Raw genomic sequence first — 19,673 nt, forward strand, 5'->3', positions numbered from 1 at the left:
CTGTTTATCTACACAACAGATATATGTGAGCATTGAGGTGTCGAGGTGCTGTTGTGTTTTGCTGCATTTTTAGCATTGCCCTTGGCTTGAGAGCTTTTTGTAGAACTAGCTGTACACACTTCTATCTATCTATCTATCTATCTATCTATCTATCTATCTATCTATCTATCTATCTATCTATCTATCTATCTATCTATCTATCTATCTATCTATCTATCTATCTATCTATCTATCTATCTATCTATCTATCTATCTATCTATCTATCTATCTATCTATCTATCTATCTATCTATCTATCTATCTATCTATCTATCTATCTATCTATCTATCTATCTATCTATCTATCTATCTATCTATCTATCTATCTATGTACCAGGATGGCTGAGTGGTTAAGGCGTTGGACTTAAGATCCAATGGGCAAATGCCCACGTGGGTTCAAACCCCACTCCTGGTAGAATATTTAACATTGTGGACTTTACCTCCCATCTCTGGGCAGGGTTTTATTGACACAGGACTATATAGTGTGGGAGATCTGGGTTCAAATCTCATGAAAGGGACTGTCTCCAGTAGGGGTCCTTAGGCAGTCCCCCTATCGGCCTATCTGTAATTCGCTTTGGATAAAAACGTCTGTTAAATGCATAAACATAAATGGGCAACTATGTGAATGCTTCACCCTTACAGTGGGGGTATATTGTTATATCATGTGACCTGGGTTCAAATCCCCTGCATGAAAGGTATTACCTCCAGTAGGGGTCCTTACCCTATCTGCCTACCTGTAAGTCGCTTTGGATAAAAGCGTCTGCTAAATGCATAAACAAACATAAACATCTATCTATCAAACAATGTCTTTGTTTGTTTTCTAACAGACTCTTCAGTGTTGTCTTGGAGCTTTTGACCAAAGATGAGAAGGCAGATGGCGAGGAAGAAGCTGAGCATCTGTCGATGCATGGGCACGCGGGTAAATCAGGTGGATTCGATGTTAAAGCCCTTCGAGCCTTCCGTGTGTTGCGACCCCTGAGGCTGGTCTCAGGAGTACCCAGTAAGTGGTTGTAACTTTTGAGCTGCCCACAGAGAAAGCCCATGTTATGAGGGTCACTCCATGCATAAGATGTGGCACTTATTATCTGTAGTTATCGTGTAATTATCTAACTCTATGTTCTCAGTACAATAAAAAAAAAAAAAAAGAGCATGAACGATTGCATGGCGAGTCCAGATGGACCAGTTGAGGCCCCGGGGACTGTTTACCTAAAACAATCATTCAGCATATATGTCAGCCCCTCAGGGACCACCGCTCTTGGTGTGAACACATTAAACAAACGTAAGAGTAAACATGTCTGACATGCATATGGAATTGTATCCAAATTCTTTATCTAAACAGTCAGACAAAAGTGAGCATGCTTTTTCTGCATTGGAAAAAAAACAACCGGGCCTTGCTTTAGTTGTATTATAACCTCTCTCTGCATCACTGTACTCGAGGGTTGAACTCTTTACGGTCTGGCGCCACATGTGGGATTTTCTTTTGGTAGATTTGCAGGGAGAGAGTATTTTTGTCCATTCAGCCACTCAGAGTACAGCTTGGCTTCACTAGTGTAATTTGTTGATTCTCCTCTTTGCTTAGGTTTACAGGTGGTGTTGAACTCCATCATTAAAGCCATGGTCCCTCTCCTGCACATTGCCCTCCTGGTCTTGTTTGTCATCATCATCTATGCTATTATTGGCCTGGAGCTTTTCATCGGTAAAATGCATGCGTCCTGCTTTATACCTGGTTCAGGTAAGTGCTCCTGACTGTCTTTTGCACATAAAATCAATTCCATTTTTTAATCAAAATGCTTATGTGTCTTTTTAATGTCAGCGTTGCCTGATTTTGAAAATACGATTCACAATGTTGTTTTGTCTCAGGTATTCATCATGACAGGCTTTGTATTTCCCCCTTAGAACTCTAGTTGAAAGAGGAGCTATGTTGCTTTTCATTATTTTCTCTCATATACATCTAATGTTCCAATATTTTCAAAGATTATATTCCAATAACCCCAAATCAGAAAAGTTTGCGATAACACTTGTTTTTTTTTCTAATCAGCATGAACCCAGGTTTTTTTTTATGTTTTGTCTTGTTACCAGTTCTTTAAACTGGTTAATATACATCAGTTTGTGCTTGTCAGATCAGGCGCTCGCTTTGTTTTGGAATGTTTCGCAGGCCTCAAATGCAGAAATAATGACTGTTTAACAAACTAAATGAAAGTGCTTTCGGTCGGTACTATGTGCAGTAAATAAAAGCCCACATAAATGTAAGAATTACTGCATTTTATTTGTATCTTTTATACTGTCCCAACTCGTTCTGATTTGGGGTTGTTTCACTTTCAGATAATGAGGTAAACGTCTTTGAAATGCCTCAGTTGGCGCATTTTCGACTTTGGCGACGAGCCGGTGTCAGCTCGTGACACATTCCTTTGTACAGTCATCCGCTCGAGCGCACCCACACAGACGTATGGAAAATGCACGTGCTCTGGCAATACAGCCCATATGAGTAGTTTCATTGGTATTTAATGCACTTCAACCCACAACATTCCAACAGCGCTGGGAGACACCCTTCAGGTGTTTGGCAGCAGCACAACAAAATAGAATTTTTTCACGTTATCATTGGTACTTCCTGACACCGGGATGGGGTTTCTTACATGAGTGAATTCTAACAGGAACACACATAGAAGAACGTTTGCATCCAGTTTATGAGTGAATATGCAGGCATTAAGGCCTGAACATGTACCGCTGGATGTGAAATGCGGACATTTCTCATTATGAATGGGAAATTAGTCTTGCGAGCATGTGCGATGACATTGTAACGTAGATGATGCCAAAGATGGCACTTAGTAAAAAAAAGTTCTATTGATCGACTTAGGATTATTCAAATTAAAACTGATTCAAGTTGGAAAATGGATTTTTCAGACCCAACTCTAGTTTTTAGTTGGAACTTTCTTCAGACTGTCGACGAACTGTGTAACGAGCCTGCATGACGAGGCAGTATAATAAAGATGAATGACAATGGTAATAATAGTAAACCATGCAAAGCTGCTCTAGTCGAGTATTAAGCCTAATTGGCCCCTCTTTTATCAATGGGTCCCTCAAATGGGGAATCAGTGCAGTTTTATTTTCAAACTCACATGGCAGCGACCGCACACTCCTGCAGCAAGAAAAGGAAAAACAAAGCTAATATAGCCAGTGTATTCCTGTATAAGAAATATTCCGTTACAACTAAACACACTGTATTCCATATCCTGCGTCAGTAAAAGATGTAATATCAGAGAAATGTGACAGCAGCTCCACCTGCAATAAAAGCACGACATCATACCCTGTGAGGGATAACTTACTGTGTATTAACTTCTTAGACTGCTGCCACTGATTCATCTGTGAATGTACTATTTTTACAGTTTATGTAGCTAAATTGTTAAGTCCAAACATGCAGATGAGGCCCCCTCCAAACAACCATAAGTAAAGCAGACGGGTAGTAAAATGATTATGGGCAGTGAAAGAATGTTTCACATCTGTGATTCTGTGAAATGCTGCACGATTTGTTCCGTTTGTTCGATTCAGGCTCGTTGAAAGTTGGATATCATTGTAAAACCGGACACAAAGCTACCGGGTCATGATATTTTCAAATAAGATATCATGCGGCTAAAGGTTTACAATCTACTGCTTTGTATGGTATTATGCTTTGTAGTTTCTAGGGTTATAGAATTTAGAATTGAGTAAAAATATTGCCAGATACATGTAGTGTAGTGGAGTAGAAAATGAACAGTTTTCCTCTTAAACATAGTGGAAAAGCTGTGTAATGCTGAAATTAAAATGCATAAGAATGTACTTACATACCCACTGCTTTCACATAAAGTGGGAGGAAATCGTGAGGTTAGAAAAAAGTCTGTCAGACTTTTTTTTTTGATGATTTAAAGTGTCTCCCCGTAGATGCGATAGCAGAAGAGGAACCAGCTCCATGTGCGATCTCAGGGCACGGGCGCCAATGCTCCAATGGCACAGAGTGCAGGGAAGGCTGGCAGGGTCCCAACGGTGGCATCACCAACTTTGACAATTTTCTGTTTGCCATGCTGACGGTGTTTCAGTGCATCACCATGGAGGGCTGGACGGATGTACTGTACTGGGTGAGACTGTGACTCGTTCCATAACCTGTGACAGACACATGCCTTCAGCTTCAATGTGTCCTACGATCAGACACACAGCAGTAATGTGACTGACAATGTGATGATGAAGCTGCTGATAATTTCCTTAGGCAGCTCTTATCATTCAGATATGATTGATTGTCTAAATGACGCAACGGATTCATCATCTCTTTCTACATAATGCTGCTGTTCTGTCACTACCAGCATTCTTATAAGACCTCTGTTTTTCTGTTGAAACTGCACTTGTGTTCTGTGCATGTTTTCTGACTATTTCTGTCTTTTACTCCCCGTTTCTTCCTCTGTTTCCCCCCTTTTCCTTCCTCTGTGACGACTTCTCGCTTCTCCAGATGAACGATGCTATGGGTTTTGAGCTTCCATGGGTGTACTTTGTCAGTCTTGTGATCTTCGGCTCCTTTTTCGTTCTTAACCTGGTTTTGGGTGTGTTGAGCGGGTAAGAAGCTTCTTCTCTTTGAGGACAGAGACTTTCTGCTTGGTTTGCAGGCCGAAGGTTCTCTGTTTTTTTTTCCATGTTTGTGTCTGTTAACGTCTACTCTTGACTCCTGTAGGTCAATGATGCCATCGGATGGGAAACCCCGTGGATTTATTTTGTCAGCCTGATAATATTGGGCTCCTTTTTCGTGTTAAACCTTGTGTTAGGTGTGCTAAGTGGGTAAGAGGCAACTTGTGCAGTGGGTTTGGTGTGAAGAGTGCAAAGCGTGCTTTTTGTATTTGGGGAAATAGTGGTAGCCTACAAATGTGTATATGTCAGGCTGCATAAAATGTTAGTCAGGCAAATACACAGATCCTGAAAATTCTTGAAGCAAACATTTTGAGATATTAAACCTGCATCTAGATGGTCTAAGTTAAAATTTCAAACCAAATTCTTCTCTTTTTTTTGACTTCTGATGTTAAACGATCACATCTTCACCGCGGCAGCTGCAAAGTGAACGTTTTCTCCCCCAGCTCATCCCCAAACCAACCAACCTCCTGAGAGAGAAATAATCTTATTCCTCGCCCTTCACTCCCTCTGTGCGCCTAAGCTCCCTCAAACCCCAGTTTGCTTTCCCAGCTCTGGAGTGGGGGTGGCATGTTACAGCAGAATTAACTGTGGATGGTTGACCAGCAGGAAAGGCTGTTTTTATCTATTTATTCAGACGCCAACAAAGTTCACGGAACCATCACAAATCAAGCGCTATTGCAGGGCCTGCCGGCTGCTTTTAATTGACATCGTGTATCAACGTCAGCTATTTTAATTCACTTTTACCACCTCTGCTGCGCTGGCTTTTAGCCGCTTTTTTCTATCACATATATACAAATCACCAGAAAGCAAAACATCTCTCATTTATTTGAATTTAGCATTTTAGCAGCTTGAGCATATACATTTTCCTTATTAATAACAGTTTCCCATATTGAAGCTTCTACACTCGTCTTACCAATGAACTGGGATTTCGTGCAAACTTTGCATGCCTCTATGAAACCATCTGTCTCCCTAAATTGCCTTTCCTGTTTGATTAAGATGCTTGCCTTAAGGATAAGCTACTGTACTGTTTGGCTCTATTTATAGAATTGTGTTGTCTCTCAAAGGTGTACATCTCCCTCCAGTGGCTGGAGTTCAGAAAAACACACAGTGCATTGAAACATTTCAAATCAATTAAGCACCTTTATAGAATACAGTATGAACAGAGAGACTAGACAGGGAGTCATACACAGGTTATTTTTGTTCAGTGAATAAATATATTTATAGTTTTATTTTGTGTGAAACAGTTTGCTTCCTGTTTGCTGTGAATGTTTGTGGTGATTTAGAGACCACTGCTTATTTGCGTGGGTTTTCTTTTTTCCTTCAACCCCCAGAGAGTTCTCCAAGGAAAGAGAGAAGGCCAAAGCTCGTGGAGACTTCCAGAAGCTGCGTGAGAAGCAGCAGCTCGAAGAGGACCTGAAGGGTTACCTGGACTGGATCACTCAGGCTGAAGACATCGACCCTGACAATGAGGACGAGGCCGACGAGGAGAGCAAGCGTAACCGTAAGCATCCTCCTCCACCCTCTTGTCTCTGTCAAGTGGTCCAGAGGAAAGCTGCGCTGCCATCATAAGAGCGCCACGACACAGAGTGACACAGTTCCTGCATTATGAAGGAAATTATCCAGCAGTGTTTGTCATTGTTGGCTTGAGAGTTTTCTTATTTCTGCAGCAATGATTGGAAAAGCTTTTTAAGGTGGCCAGGAGAGCTCAAAGCACTGCAGAGCAACAAAGCGCATGCAAGCAGATGTAAACATTTGCTACACAAATGAATCCAAGGATACACAGGGCAACACAAAGAAGGGACTGATGAGGCTGAAACACACCAGGGACACTTTTGTCACTTTTACTGTCACTGTATAACACGGAGACTCTGTACATTTTGACATATTGATGAAATGGCTGGGTAATACCGTGTAAAAACTAACAGAAAGTTACATACGTCTGGAATTATATCTCAAAAAGAAAAAAAATTAGGCATCTGAGGCATCTGCTGCAGTCTTATTTTGTGAAAAGAAAAAAAGGAAGAAAAGTACATTGGTTGTAAACTAAAATATCATTCAGATTCAGGGGAAATGTTTAGCCTTCAACTCCGGTTAAAACAGATCTTGTCCCTGTGTTACTGCTTCTGTTTGGGTGTAAAGTGCTCTATTTTTCCTGTTGCCCCAGATAGCTGGTCAATTATGTTCACACATTTAGCACAGATTCAGAGGGCATTAATTAGGAAAAAGAGAATATAATCTAAAAAATCACATGGAAATCTTCTCTTCCGTAGGCCCAGCTAGTTATTATCAACCTTTCAGATGCACAGGAAGAAATCCAGCAGAGGATTTCAACAGAACAAGCAGCAGCATAACTCAATTTATTGAGGTTTCAGATCTTAAACTGTTTTTTGCATCTAAGTGAAGTGATAGTACATGCTCTAATAAAAATAAAAAAAATAAAGATTTGGAAATGGCAGATAATCAGAAAATAAGTGTTGGCATGTACTGAAAATGTCAGTATAGCTAGAAATCTAACATGACTATCAACCATGCAAAGGCACGCAGTAAACATGCTAATAAGCACGTGGGGTACATACGCTCATATGGACACAAAGGCATGTTTGGATAAAGGAATTAAGAGTCTCAGGAGGTGTTCCTTATTAAAATATGAAGTGTTTGAAGCTGAATGTTTAAACTGAGCTCATCTGAACACTTGGTGTATGGTACTGATGGAAGTGGAGCATGCTGTAGATACCACTGGAGTTTATCCGAGAAAGGAAAAAAAAATCACTTGAGCAGTAGAGAAAATAAAATCTCTTAATCCAAATCCTCTTTATATCAACATCACAGATGATACAGAACAGACAACCTGCGGCCGCTTCACCTTACAGTTTTTACGTTGGATCCCACTGTCTGCTCATTGCAGTCTCCGTCTGCTGTTGCCTCTCCCACGTGTCTTTTCCTTGTTTGATATGTTAATGTTCAGCTTTTTGTTAGCAGCATTGCTCCACATGTTTACCATACTGCTAGAACATCCCAGTTAAAGCTACTTTGTTAAAGAGAGGTCCGTGCTGCTTCTCTCCAGCATCCATTGTGTGTTTTGCAGTGTCTGTTGACGATACATGAGCCCCAGCTAACATGTTCTCATGTTAGTCCAGGTCCTCGTCACCTGCAGATGCTTCCTGTGACTAACCGCTCTCTGTGTTGTTTTTCTGCCCTCCTCAGTGTCTGCAGCCCGTGTGGCTCCTGCTGTTCTTGTCGTTGTTGGATATTGATATTTTGAACACTGTTGTTGTATTGTGGTGCTTGTCTTGCTCTGACCCATTTTGATAGCAGCCCATTCTCGCCCTCCATGTCCCTCTGCTGTGCCGTTGTGTCTGAATGCATGGGCTTGCATGCATTACACATGAAGGGGTGACTCTGGCTGACCTCACTGAGAAGAAGAAAGGAAGGTTTGGTTGGTTCAGCCAGTCGTCCGACACTCATGGTAAATCCTGTGGTTTTCCCTCCAGTGTTCTCTAGCTTTCGTGTGTCTAAATGTGGACGTTTGTGTGCATTGTTTTCTTACTCAAACTGATATTATACAGGAAATTTGATGGTAGTTTGTCAAAGTAGTAGGACCATGGTGTTTGTTTAAACAAAACTGGTGAAATACTCATGAAGCTACATTGGCCCTGAAAGATGAAAAAAGATGAAAATAGTTTTTGATAAGTAGCTTTGTTTTCCTTTGTTTCTCGCCTCAGACAAACTGAAACCTTTTTTGAGTTTAACACAACTAAAGAATATATCATCAAGATATTTGGTGATTTTTTTTTCCTTAGATCCAAGTTAAAAAGAAATGACCACAGTCCTAATAAGAACTGGGCATTTAGCCTCTTGTGGCCTAAACGAGTATTACAAACACAGGCTCTTAAAGATAAAGATCCATCCATTTTGTATACCTGCTACATGCTGATGGAGCTCATCCTTGCTGTTTGTGAACAAGAGATGGAGTTCACCTTGCACTGGTTACTTATTGGATTAAAAAAAAAAAAAGGCATTTTTGTTTCTCAACTGGGGAAAAATGTTATGAGAATTAAAGTTAAATAAGTATCTTTAAAAGTACATTTTGTAACTAGTGTCATGTTTAAGTTGTCGACCAAAAAAATGATTTAGATTAAATTTTTGAAAAACACCAACAGAAAAGACATTTTCTCACTTGCCTTTCTTGGCTTTCATATGACAACAGAATAGTAGTAAAAATTCAGGTGAGTTTGTGACTTTGTTTGTGTACATGTGCAGCCGACGGAAATATTTCATTCCTTTTTATTCTTTGTGTCCTAACACCACAGCTTTTTACATTTCTACTTTTTCTTCCCACAGTTTTTCCTCCACAGAGGTCCAAAGAACTGATTAAAAAAAATATATATATGTATATACATTACAGAATAAATCGGTTTGCACTAGACACACAGTTTGATAGCAGCCGCACACAGTTACATTTCCATGCCCCATCTCAAAAGCAGGGGCTCAGTATGACTATAGGAAACATGGCTATACCCAGATCACTGCACCAGCAGTCAGCACTATTCTCAGAGCTGAGAGCTGTCCGACAGCTCAGGAATGAAAGCCAACACGTCTCGATAAGCTAAGCAGTAGCACATTCCCCCAAACAAGTGAAAGCACTGAGACGTTTCACACAGTTAATCATCATCTGTCTGCACACACAGTACTGCCAAAGCGGTGCTTTGATTGCGGCATTTCAGCGACAGTTTTAGGAGCTCGGTGCTCCTCACTCGACTCCCTTATTTTCGTCTGCTCCTCACTGTCGGCATCAGTCAGCCCTGTTAGAGTAGCTGTCCGCTCTCCTGTCCAGTGTCAGCTTCCTCTCAGCACTTGGTAGTTGATACTGATGCTGACAGTGAGGCACAGCCGAGGCACACAGCAGCATTCTCCCCACCGTAAGGTTGTTGTGGAGTTTCAATGTAGCTTTGAAGATTAAAATCCTTATATTTGATTGAGACTTGGCTTTGGTTGAGACTTTTGAACTTATTTCAACAAGTCCAACTCAGTTGAGTGTAGGGTTTCATGGTGAAATTTTGTAATTAATTTTGTAAGTTCATTCAGACAGACACATTTTCTTTATTTCTATACTTCTTCCCATCTGGAAGCGTGCCTCTGTGAAATACTTATACTTATATTTCTTATTCTTTAAAATGTCCACTTGCAGCGAGCGTTCCAGCCAGCGAAACAGAATCTGTGAACACGGAGAATCAGACCGGAGAGGATGAAAAGACACCATGCTGCGGACCTCTGTGGTGAGGATGTTTTACACAAACCTCTTCATCAGACAAGACCTTTGTTGTTACTTTAAACGACGGCCGTCGTATCTGGTGTGACCTACAATACTAACAGTGACTTTAAGTAACCTTCATCCATCCGAGCTCTTAGCTCTGCTCTGCTGCAAGTTGCTTTTGTAAACTTTGACTTCTTCTTTCTTTCAGTCAAAAAATTTCGAAGTCAAAGTTCAGGTCAGTACATTTGTGTGCACGTGTCTCTTCTTAATGCAAATACTGTATTTGTGCCTGTATGACATTATGCAGATTCCTGTTTGCTTGGCTTTTGTTTCACTGTAACTCCAATGAGCCTTTACCGGGAATGATTAATGAACAGTTTTCATAAAGTCAGCATGTACTATGAAGTATTTTTAGAGAACAGCCTTACGCAGTGTTTTTTGCTCATTTTACTGAACAGTATGACTTGCTAAATCATATTCACGCACTTCCCCCTCGGGCTCTTCTCCCATATGTCTGCATTCTTATTATAAATGGACACAAACTTTAGAGACTTTCCTTAAGAAACACTGAGGTGATCTATCCATTCCAGTGTTTAAACAATAGTATCTATGCGACAGAATTTTTTTTAGTCAAGTTCTTGTAGAAAGTAAGTCGCTCTGATGTCCTTCCTCACGCTGAATTTGTTGTCACCACCTGCAGTCGGCGCTGGCGCCGCTGGAACAGATTCTGCCGCAGGAAGTGCCGTTTGGCTGTCAAGTCGGTGCCTTTTTATTGGCTGGTCATCATCCTGGTGTTCCTTAACACCCTCACCATTTCATCAGAGCATTATAACCAGCCTATGTGGCTGACTCAAGTGCAGGGTAGGATTTCCACTGCAGTATACGTTAACGTTTTTGCACCCAGTTTTTGCATCTGTGCTAAAGTGTTTAATGTTACATCATGGTCTTTTAAGTATTTAACAGTTTGACTTTTCCTCATGAAATGCTGCAGCTGTTTGCGAAAAATATATTCAGTGTGCTTCTCTGTTAATCAGTTAAGTGTATTTTGATATTGGTTCAGTTGGATAGAAATAAAGAACAGAAGATAGAATATAGAGGTAACGTATGCTTTGCTTGTAATAAGGCCAACTGAATTTCCCGCAGCAACAGTGAGGTGGAGCAGGTTTGCTTAGTGTTTAATGAGCAATCAAAATACTTTGTTACCAGGTCATATTTGCCCTTTTTGCAGTTAAACAAATCTTAGCCCTCTCACACTGAACATTGTGTCTCCCCTTTAGTTTATTTGTGACTCTTTCTCTGCCTTTCAGATGTGGCCAACAAGGTGCTGCTAGCCCTGTTCACATGTGAGATGTTGGTGAAGATGTACAGTCTTGGGCTACAGGCTTACTTTGTTTCCCTGTTCAACCGCTTTGACTGCTTTGTGGTCTGTGGAGGAATCACTGAAACCATACTGGTCGAGCTGGAAATCATGTCTCCCCTGGGGATCTCCGTGTTCCGCTGCGTCCGCCTGCTGAGGATCTTCAAGGTCACACGGTAAGAGCGTTCTCACACTGCGAGTGTGTCTGTGTGCATGTTCTCTCTTTGGACTATGTGTGGCTTTCACTTAATGTCTTGTCTCTCCCTCTCTCTCTTGGTAAATTGTTCCTTACAGACACTGGCAGTCTCTGAGTAACCTGGTGGCTTCGCTGCTCAACTCCATGAAGTCCATTGCCTCCCTGCTGCTGCTGCTCTTCCTCTTTATCATCATCTTCTCCCTGTTGGGCATGCAGGTGTTTGGTGGCAAATTCAACTTTGATGAAACCCAGACAAAGAGGAGTACCTTCGACAACTTCCCCCAAGCCCTGCTCACTGTGTTTCAGGTACGTTGGTTTACATTTCAAGCAATGACATAACAGTACATCACCGCCACACTCTAATGTAAAATATGGGTGTTGATATGTGTTAGAATATAGAAGAGGTGTTTGTTTTTTTGTACAAACAACTCTTGAGGTGTTATTTTATGAGGTTTATGAGACTAAAGAGAGGCAAAACACAGGACAGGAACAGAGCAATAAGCTAAGTAGATCTAGTTTGGACTGAAAATATCTGGACAATTATGTACCCAAACATATTTTAGTTACAATATGAATGTAGGTCTGAAGATTTACTTTTGAGGAAAGGTTTAGGAATGAAAACTCTGTGATATGCACCCTGTTTTTCAAAGCTCCACTGTAATTGGTCAGATTATCATAACCAGAAATAAAATGGTCATTCTTGAAGCGTTTTTAAGAACACTTTGTAGGCAATGACTGCTAAAAAGCTGGACACCATGGGCATCACCAAACTGCATCAGTCAGTGCTGTCCCATTTAGGATAGCTAGGTGTACGCGGGTGTAGTGCTGACAAATGCTGGACAGGCTAAAAAAACAACAACAGCTTCATTGTTACAACTCTCTCTACCTTATGTTGTTGGTTATGTGACAATATGATAACCAATTTAGATCCTGACTGGAGAAGACTGGAACGCTGTTATGTATGATGGGATCATGGCGTATGGAGGCCCCTCTTCCACTGGAATGATTGTCTGCTTTTACTTCATCATCCTTTTCATCTGTGGAAACTGTATCCTCACTTATGCTGACACTCTGGAGGCTAATCCACATGTAATTATGGTTTACATGAAATGCTGTGCCGTGTTGGACACAAACATGTGGTATCAGTTAGCTTTGGAGCATTTTTACTTACTGTAAATAAGGGAGTTATTTTCTTACTGAATACGCTGCTCAGATATCCTCCTGAATGTCTTCTTGGCTATTGCTGTGGACAACTTGGCAGATGCAGAGTCTCTCAACACAGATGACGGAGACAAAAAAGGGTGAAGACTTGATCTTCTTCTGGTCTCTCTGTGGCAAACTTCATTTTTCAAATTGGTGCCAAACGGTTGGAGAAGTGCTGTAATAATTCTCTGCCATTCATTACAGGGACAAAAAGGATGACGAAAAAGACGAAAAGGTATGACTTCATAGCATTCAACTGCTAAACCAAAAAAGAAGTTTGTCTGTACAGCCTGACAGACTGTTCATATGCTTTCTTGCAAGGATGAGGAGGAGGACAACGACGACAATGTAGCAGAAGAGGAAGACCCAGAGGTCCCATCTGGCCCTCGGCCGGCCATCTCTGAGCTGGTAAAGAAGGAGAAGATCATTCCTATCCCAGAAGGAAGTGCCTTCTTCATCTTCAGCAACACAAACCCGTAAGACACCTTTACATCGCGCACTGTGCACATCGTGTACACATTGCGTCTCTTCCTATCCAGAAGTTGAAATGTCCTTTTCTCTCCAGGGTGCGTGTGTTTTGCCACAAACTCATCAATCATCACATCTTCACCAACCTCATCCTGGTGTTCATCATGCTCAGCTCTGTCTCGCTCGCTGCTGAGGATCCAATCAGAAACTTCTCGGCCCGCAACATTGTAAGTCTACAGTCCTTCCACAGAAATGTAATCACAACGTAAGAAAACAACCTGTGCCATGAAGAAAAGTTAATGAAGTAACATACGGTTTAACCTTTTTGCTGGTAGTAATGTTTGTTGAGCATTTTGTTGTCCCTTTAAATGATCATACTCTTGGTTTTGCATGTTTTAGCCATTTTAGTGTTCAGTAAAAGTTAAAAAAATGAAGGAAAATTATCAGACGTTTTCTACTTGGGTCCCTGTAATAACTTTGCCTTTGCTTTGAGCAAACTGTCCCAGCTTGTTACTCAATTTTGGTCCAATTGTAAAGGTTTTTGGGCCTGTCAACAGTCTATTCCCTGATACATGGAAAACAAGCACCGAGTTGAAAAATCCTGGGATTTTTTTCTTTAAAATGGGATGAACTGATTACATGAAACTTAGTAACATGGAAGACAAAAGCAGCTTTGTTATGTATGTTCTCAACACAAGGGTTTCTGTGGGGATTATTAAGTACAAATCAGATTAAGTGGAGAGATAAACTAAATGGGATTATTTTGATTTGAATGATCATCTGAATAATAATACCAGATTGCGAATGTAAAAAAAAAACACTCTTTCCTTTGGTGTCAGTTAGGTTGATGGCTGGTTATTAAGATTTAGAGAGAGCGTAACAATAGAGGAACAAAACAAATCTAGTTTCTTTATCATCACCTTCACATATGACGGTAGGAAATGGATGTAGCCACAGTGACGCCACTCATTTGTTGGTGAACTAAGACATTTTTATGCCTGATATTCGGATAATAGGATGAAGCTGGAGAGGGATACTTGGACCTGATCGGACAAAAAAATAACAGTCTTCGGTCTTCTCACAATGTGGCTATTTCCAAAGGGACAGCTAACTCAATGTTCAGAGGGCTTTGCAGTCAACTAATAATGACTTGTGTGAAAAAAAAATATTTTGTGTTTAAGGAAAGAAGTTTTTGGCTTTTTTCATCATCACACTCTTAGGCATCTCCTCATTGGCTTCATATTTCAGACCTGGTTGTGTCTTTATATACAGTATTTATCCATTTGAGCTGTTCTTTCCCTAACATTAATATGCTCTGAAAGATAAAGTTTAATTTGAAAACATATATTCAGTGTAGTTACCACAGCAAAGATTGTTGTGCTCTGAAAACCAGGAGAAACGCTTTCATAGATGACACCTGGTTACCCATTTCTTTCTCTTCGGCTCCAGTATTTATGATTTAGTTTTAAAATCCACGAAACAAGTAAATTCACCTGAACTTTTTCACGCTTTCTGTCTGGCTTCACCATTGAATGCAGTGATTTTTTTTTTTCCAGCCTGCTCACCCAATCCAAGTGTTCACAATGAATGCCAGCTTTTAGAAATTGAATCGACTTGAATTTATTCGGGGTCTGCTTTAAAAAGTGAGAAACTGATCGTTCACACAGATGAGCCACTCACTTCATCTCAAACTAGTGCCCTGTGTCTTCAAAGTAAATTTCCTGATTCATTTTAAAGCGAGCTGACATTTTTTTTCAGGAGTGAACACGTATTTCATGAGCTAAAACAGGCAAAAACACCAGTGCGGTCCTGTTTATAAACCTGTCGGCAGTATGTCTAGATTTTCCATGCATTGCAATGATTTTGTTCATTAACTGAGTGAATTAACTCTTTGCAACTCTCTCCAGGAAATGCTTTGATTTATCTCCCCTCTTTCATCTTGTTTACATATGATGTTTGAAGCTGCACAATGACCTGTCTTTGTTAAACATCTACGTTGCTTTTTGCAGATACTTGGTTACTTTGACTATGCTTTCACCGCTATCTTTACTGTTGAGATCGTTTTGAAGGTAAATGCTCTGTGTCCCCTGTCCGTGCTGTCACTAACCACACCCCAGTAACACTCCAAACGTCTCGTTGCCTTCCAGGTCCTAGGCTATGCAGATTATGTCTTCACTAGTATGTTTACATTTGAGATCGTATTGAAGGTAACCCCTTAAAATGACAACGAGAGCCTTGCTGCATTCTCTCCTTGTGTGTCACCTGCCACTCAGTACAACCTGGCTTGTTTGTTTCCTTTCTCTTATTTGATTTTTTTCTTCACGGCACCTCTTTTAAAGAGCAAACAACAAAAACATATTGGGAGTTCTTGGGCTGCTTATTTGCACACACTAACGCAAAGGCAAGATTTGTTCAAATTACGCTCGTCAAAATAACTCATGTTGGGGGAAGGAAACATCACATCAACATTACATTATACTCACATGGGTGTCACGTCATTCGGGCGGTCATCGCTGAAAAACATGATGCAACCCCTGCAATATAACAAATTGAATGGGCTGTTCTGACATTTTTAAGGCATTGGCTGAAGTTGAGTTTGAGGTCAGGGTGGTGTTCAAAGATGTAAAGTCACCTCCAGTCAAAGCTGCCTCCATGCCTCTCGTACTGACTGCTCTTCAGATTACCCATAAAAGAGGGGGCAAAACCAACCATGTTCCTGCAGGGCATGGTTCAGTCTGCTTTCCCCGACTGACTGCATGTAAACGTGGAGTCGCCTCTGCAGCTGATTGGCCTAAACTGAGAAGTCCAGCGCTCTTCGATTTAAATTTTTCCAATGCTCTTAGTTAGCAAGATCCCATCTCGTCTCTCTGCTGGGCTTCACGTCTACATGCACTCGGAAAATTAGTCCTTTATTTTTATTATTTGAAGAAGAGTTATTTTGGCTGGTTTTTCTTCTCTGCCTGCTGAACGCTGAACTTTTCATTGGGAGCTGCCTCCCCTTTTATTCTGAGTTGTTAAAGAACATAACCGAATGTGCTTTAAGATGACGGCCCACATGAATGTGACAGTAAGGCCATTTCTACTTTCCAATCACTATAACTAGAGCTCTTGCAGGTGGTAAATATCCCTAATTTCATGGCAACAAAATGCATGTTTTATTGCCTCATCCCATAGTAGATTGTGAAATGAATGACTTATTACTACATTCATGTTGTAAAGGGCCGTAGGGGTGGTGACGGTAGATTTAGCCTCTTGTTTCAATGCTTTGAGCTCGCCACCCCAAATCAGAGTGATCTACAAGAGTGTGGAAAAGTGTGCGTGTGTGTGTTTGACTGCAAGGAAATTAGTGCTGAGAGTATTTTTCCCATTTAAAATGTCTGTACTGGCTGTGTGTCATGTTGTATGGACAGAGTAAATCTGTATTTGTGTGCCTGGTGTGGATTTAACAACATGCATGTCTTTTTTTTCGTTACTCCTGTAACACCGTCTGTCCTTCCCTCAGATGACGACATATGGAGCATTTCTCCATAAAGGAGCATTCTGCAGGAATTACTTCAACCTCCTGGATCTGTTGGTGGTGGGAGTTTCTCTTGTCTCATTTGGCATTCAGTAAGTACGAGAATAAAGCAGAAAGTGATGCTTGTCTCATATTTGTGGCTGAAACAGCACAGCTTTTACTTTTTTGATCGAAATGTTCCAGGACGAATTAGGCCACAGGTATCAAACTCAGGAAATACACCTTAAAGTTCCCCTTGAACATAACAACTGTTTTTTTTCTTAAGGAAAAGAAGAAGAAAGCAATCCAAATCAACCTTATAACAGATGAGGAAACGACTGTGATATATACAAAACAAGATAGAAAACCTGTGGCACAAATTCAATTATGACTTGATAAAATGACTGAATATAGAGCAAAAATCTTTAAACTTTAGAACATTGTCTTCTGAGGGTTTTATGTTACTTTGGTAGGTTTGTTTTCTCTATCAGGCTATGTTAACATGCACAACACAGTTCTTATATTAGTTCAGTTAAATCCTTTCTCTGAATTAAACACTCCGTGACAACAGCATTTTCTGATTAGCTTATCCTGAATTCGGTCACGTTTGAGGTAACCAATAATCCCATTAAGCTGTGTGGAGTTTGCCGATCTCTGAAGCGTTATGTTAGTCACACTGTGACATCCTGCCTGACTCGTCACAGCATCTTGCAGCACATATTTCTGCTTTTCTTCACATCACTTTCTCTAGGCTCCAGAGTTGCAAGGTCTGCTTATTATGAGGGTCTTTGGGCTTGTTCTTTAAGAGCACTCGCTTGCTTTTTTCATAGACTGGGTTGTTTGTCTCTGTCACCCGATCTGGCAACGCTGGCTCTGGCATAGTTCAGTGCAGAAAAGGAAGGTTGCAGTAAAAAAGAAGATTTTGGAGCGAGAGTAGAAACCAGGATAATGCTCAAGGTTTCCGAGGGGTATTAATATAAGATACAAGTACAAGTAAACTGTTTGGCCTTTTTGGTTTATAATGAATAACGTAATATAATATATAATGATATAATCATAATGAACATGTATTATATAGACGTATATGTAAAACATTGAATCGTAGTATTAGTCATTTTATTTAACAAAAAGATATGAGTTCTTCTTTCAGTACTGAGCCATACTGTGCAGTGTGTGTATGTTTTGTGGCTGCTGTTGTTGGGTTTTTCATTACGCCACTTTGTTTACACTGCTCAGGTCCTCGGCCATCTCGGTGGTGAAGATTCTCCGAGTCCTCCGAGTGCTTCGGCCGTTGAGGGCCATCAATAGGGCCAAAGGCCTTAAGGTGGGAACTCAAGTCTTTCTTTAGCTGATACACGGGGATCACCACAGGCCTAAACTCAGCCTATAGACATGTTGATCTCCTTGTCTTACAGCACGTCGTGCAGTGCGTGTTTGTGGCAATCAGAACTATCGGTAACATCATGATCGTCACCACTCTGCTTCAGTTCATGTTTGCCTGTATAGGAGTGCAGCTATTTAAGGTAAGCAGCACTGAGATGAGAAAAAGATCATTACTAGTTCGATTAGCTAGATCATTTTCAAATGAATGATAGTAATAATGACGTTTGTTTTTTCCTCTACAGGGAAAATTCTATCGCTGCACAGATGAAGCCAAGTCCAACTCAGAGGAGTGCAAGTTAGTTTTACTTCTGTTGTTCCTGCGCAGCAAATTACTTGCACGATTACCCCATATTAGATTTCACCTCTTTGCAATTTGTCATTTTCTCAAAGGGGCACCTACATTGTATATAAAGATGGAGATGTGAATCAGCCATCCATCCAGAGGAGGGTGTGGTACAACAGTGACTTCAACTTTGACAACGTCCTAATGGCCATGATGGCTCTGTTCACAGTGTCCACTTTTGAGGGCTGGCCTTCGTAAGACTAAAGCACTAAAGATTTCAAATGATTATTTATTTCATTCAGTGCTCAAAGTCCATCGAGAGAAGAGTTTCCAGTCACATGCTGCCCTCTTCGCGTGTCTCCTCAGGTTACTGTACAAAGCCATCGACTCCAACAGAGAGAACCTCGGCCCCATTTATAACTACCGCGTGGAGATTTCTATCTTCTTCATCATCTACATTATTATCATCGCTTTCTTTATGATGAACATCTTTGTAGGTTTTGTGATTGTCACGTTTCAGGAGCAGGGAGAGAAAGAGTACAAAAACTGTGAACTTGACAAGAACCAGGTGAGAATCATCAGAAATTATGTAAATTTTTTAGATTCTACTCCAGTTTTTGTTCTTTCTTATTCCATGAAAAAGCTAGTAGCTTTGACTTTGTATCATTGCAGTTCACAGATGTCCAGTTTGGCTGTTAAAAAGCCGACCTCTTGTGGTTTACACTAGCACAGTAGTCTATTCTGAAGAGTTGTCAGATGTGGCACTGACACCTGTTTTGTACGTTTCTGTGCAGCGGCAGTGCGTAGAGTATGCTCTGAAGGCACGTCCGCTGAGGAGGTATATCCCTAAGAACCCGTACCAGTACAAGTTCTGGTATGTGGTGAACTCCACTGGCTTTGAATACATCATGTTTGTGCTCATCATGCTCAACACACTCTGCCTCGCTGTACAGGTGAGAAATCAAGCGATCACATACCTGAAACCAACCATCTCTTTGCAAAAGATATGATAGCATATCATTTCACATCCTTCGTTGTAGTTGTTTTATTTTGTTTTTGACTAAATGTCTTTTTGTCTTTCTGCAGCACTATGGCCAGTCAGCCCTTTTTAACTATGTAATGGACATTCTGAATATGGTCTTCACTACTGTGTTCACTGTGGAAATGTTTCTCAAACTCATCGCTTTCAAACCCAGGGTGAGTTCCCCATTTGTGTCCTCACACAAACAATACACAAAACATAATACCACACCATGGCCTCGAGACCATCACAGGAGGAGGTGAAAGTAAAATACAGGCAGTAGAACGAAGCAGTGAGTAAGGAAATAGAACTTGATTGATTAAATA

At 40.8% G+C, this 19,673-nt stretch overlaps 1 protein-coding gene and 1 non-coding gene across 7 annotated transcripts in view; both read left to right on the forward strand.

Annotated features, from left to right (window-relative positions):
* Positions 1–19,673, forward strand: part of cacna1da (calcium channel, voltage-dependent, L type, alpha 1D subunit, a) — a 59,774-nt gene that overhangs the window by 20,084 nt on the left and 20,017 nt on the right. For 4 of the 6 annotated variants that reach the window (XM_072382129.1, XM_072382130.1, XM_072382131.1 and 1 more), the window contains exons 5-29: positions 867–1,039; positions 1,619–1,771; positions 3,955–4,148; positions 4,514–4,617; positions 6,018–6,187; positions 8,078–8,152; positions 9,875–9,962; positions 10,149–10,175; positions 10,641–10,801; positions 11,248–11,473; positions 11,592–11,799; positions 12,421–12,541; positions 12,707–12,794; positions 12,901–12,931; positions 13,018–13,172; positions 13,262–13,391; positions 15,312–15,371; positions 16,667–16,773; positions 17,897–17,984; positions 18,076–18,183; positions 18,286–18,338; positions 18,434–18,580; positions 18,693–18,894; positions 19,121–19,279; positions 19,413–19,523. In XM_072382129.1, the coding sequence (XP_072238230.1) occupies positions 867–1,039; positions 1,619–1,771; positions 3,955–4,148; positions 4,514–4,617; positions 6,018–6,187; positions 8,078–8,152; positions 9,875–9,962; positions 10,149–10,175; positions 10,641–10,801; positions 11,248–11,473; positions 11,592–11,799; positions 12,421–12,541; positions 12,707–12,794; positions 12,901–12,931; positions 13,018–13,172; positions 13,262–13,391; positions 15,312–15,371; positions 16,667–16,773; positions 17,897–17,984; positions 18,076–18,183; positions 18,286–18,338; positions 18,434–18,580; positions 18,693–18,894; positions 19,121–19,279; positions 19,413–19,523 (3,139 nt within the window). The remainder of the gene's footprint in view (positions 1–866; positions 1,040–1,618; positions 1,772–3,954; positions 4,149–4,513; positions 4,618–6,017; positions 6,188–8,077; positions 8,153–9,874; positions 9,963–10,148; positions 10,176–10,640; positions 10,802–11,247; positions 11,474–11,591; positions 11,800–12,420; positions 12,542–12,706; positions 12,795–12,900; positions 12,932–13,017; positions 13,173–13,261; positions 13,392–15,311; positions 15,372–16,666; positions 16,774–17,896; positions 17,985–18,075; positions 18,184–18,285; positions 18,339–18,433; positions 18,581–18,692; positions 18,895–19,120; positions 19,280–19,412; positions 19,524–19,673) is intronic. The other 2 variants (XM_072382133.1, XM_072382134.1) reach the window with 1 other exon arrangement.
* Positions 372–454, forward strand: trnal-uaa (transfer RNA leucine (anticodon UAA)). Its single transcript has one exon. It is a non-coding gene; the product is annotated as a tRNA-Leu (tRNA).

This window comes from Leuresthes tenuis, unplaced genomic scaffold, assembly GCF_036924035.1.
Source record: "Leuresthes tenuis unplaced genomic scaffold, fLeuTen1.0.hap1 SCAF_3, whole genome shotgun sequence".
NCBI lineage: Eukaryota > Metazoa > Chordata > Actinopteri > Atheriniformes > Atherinopsidae > Leuresthes > Leuresthes tenuis.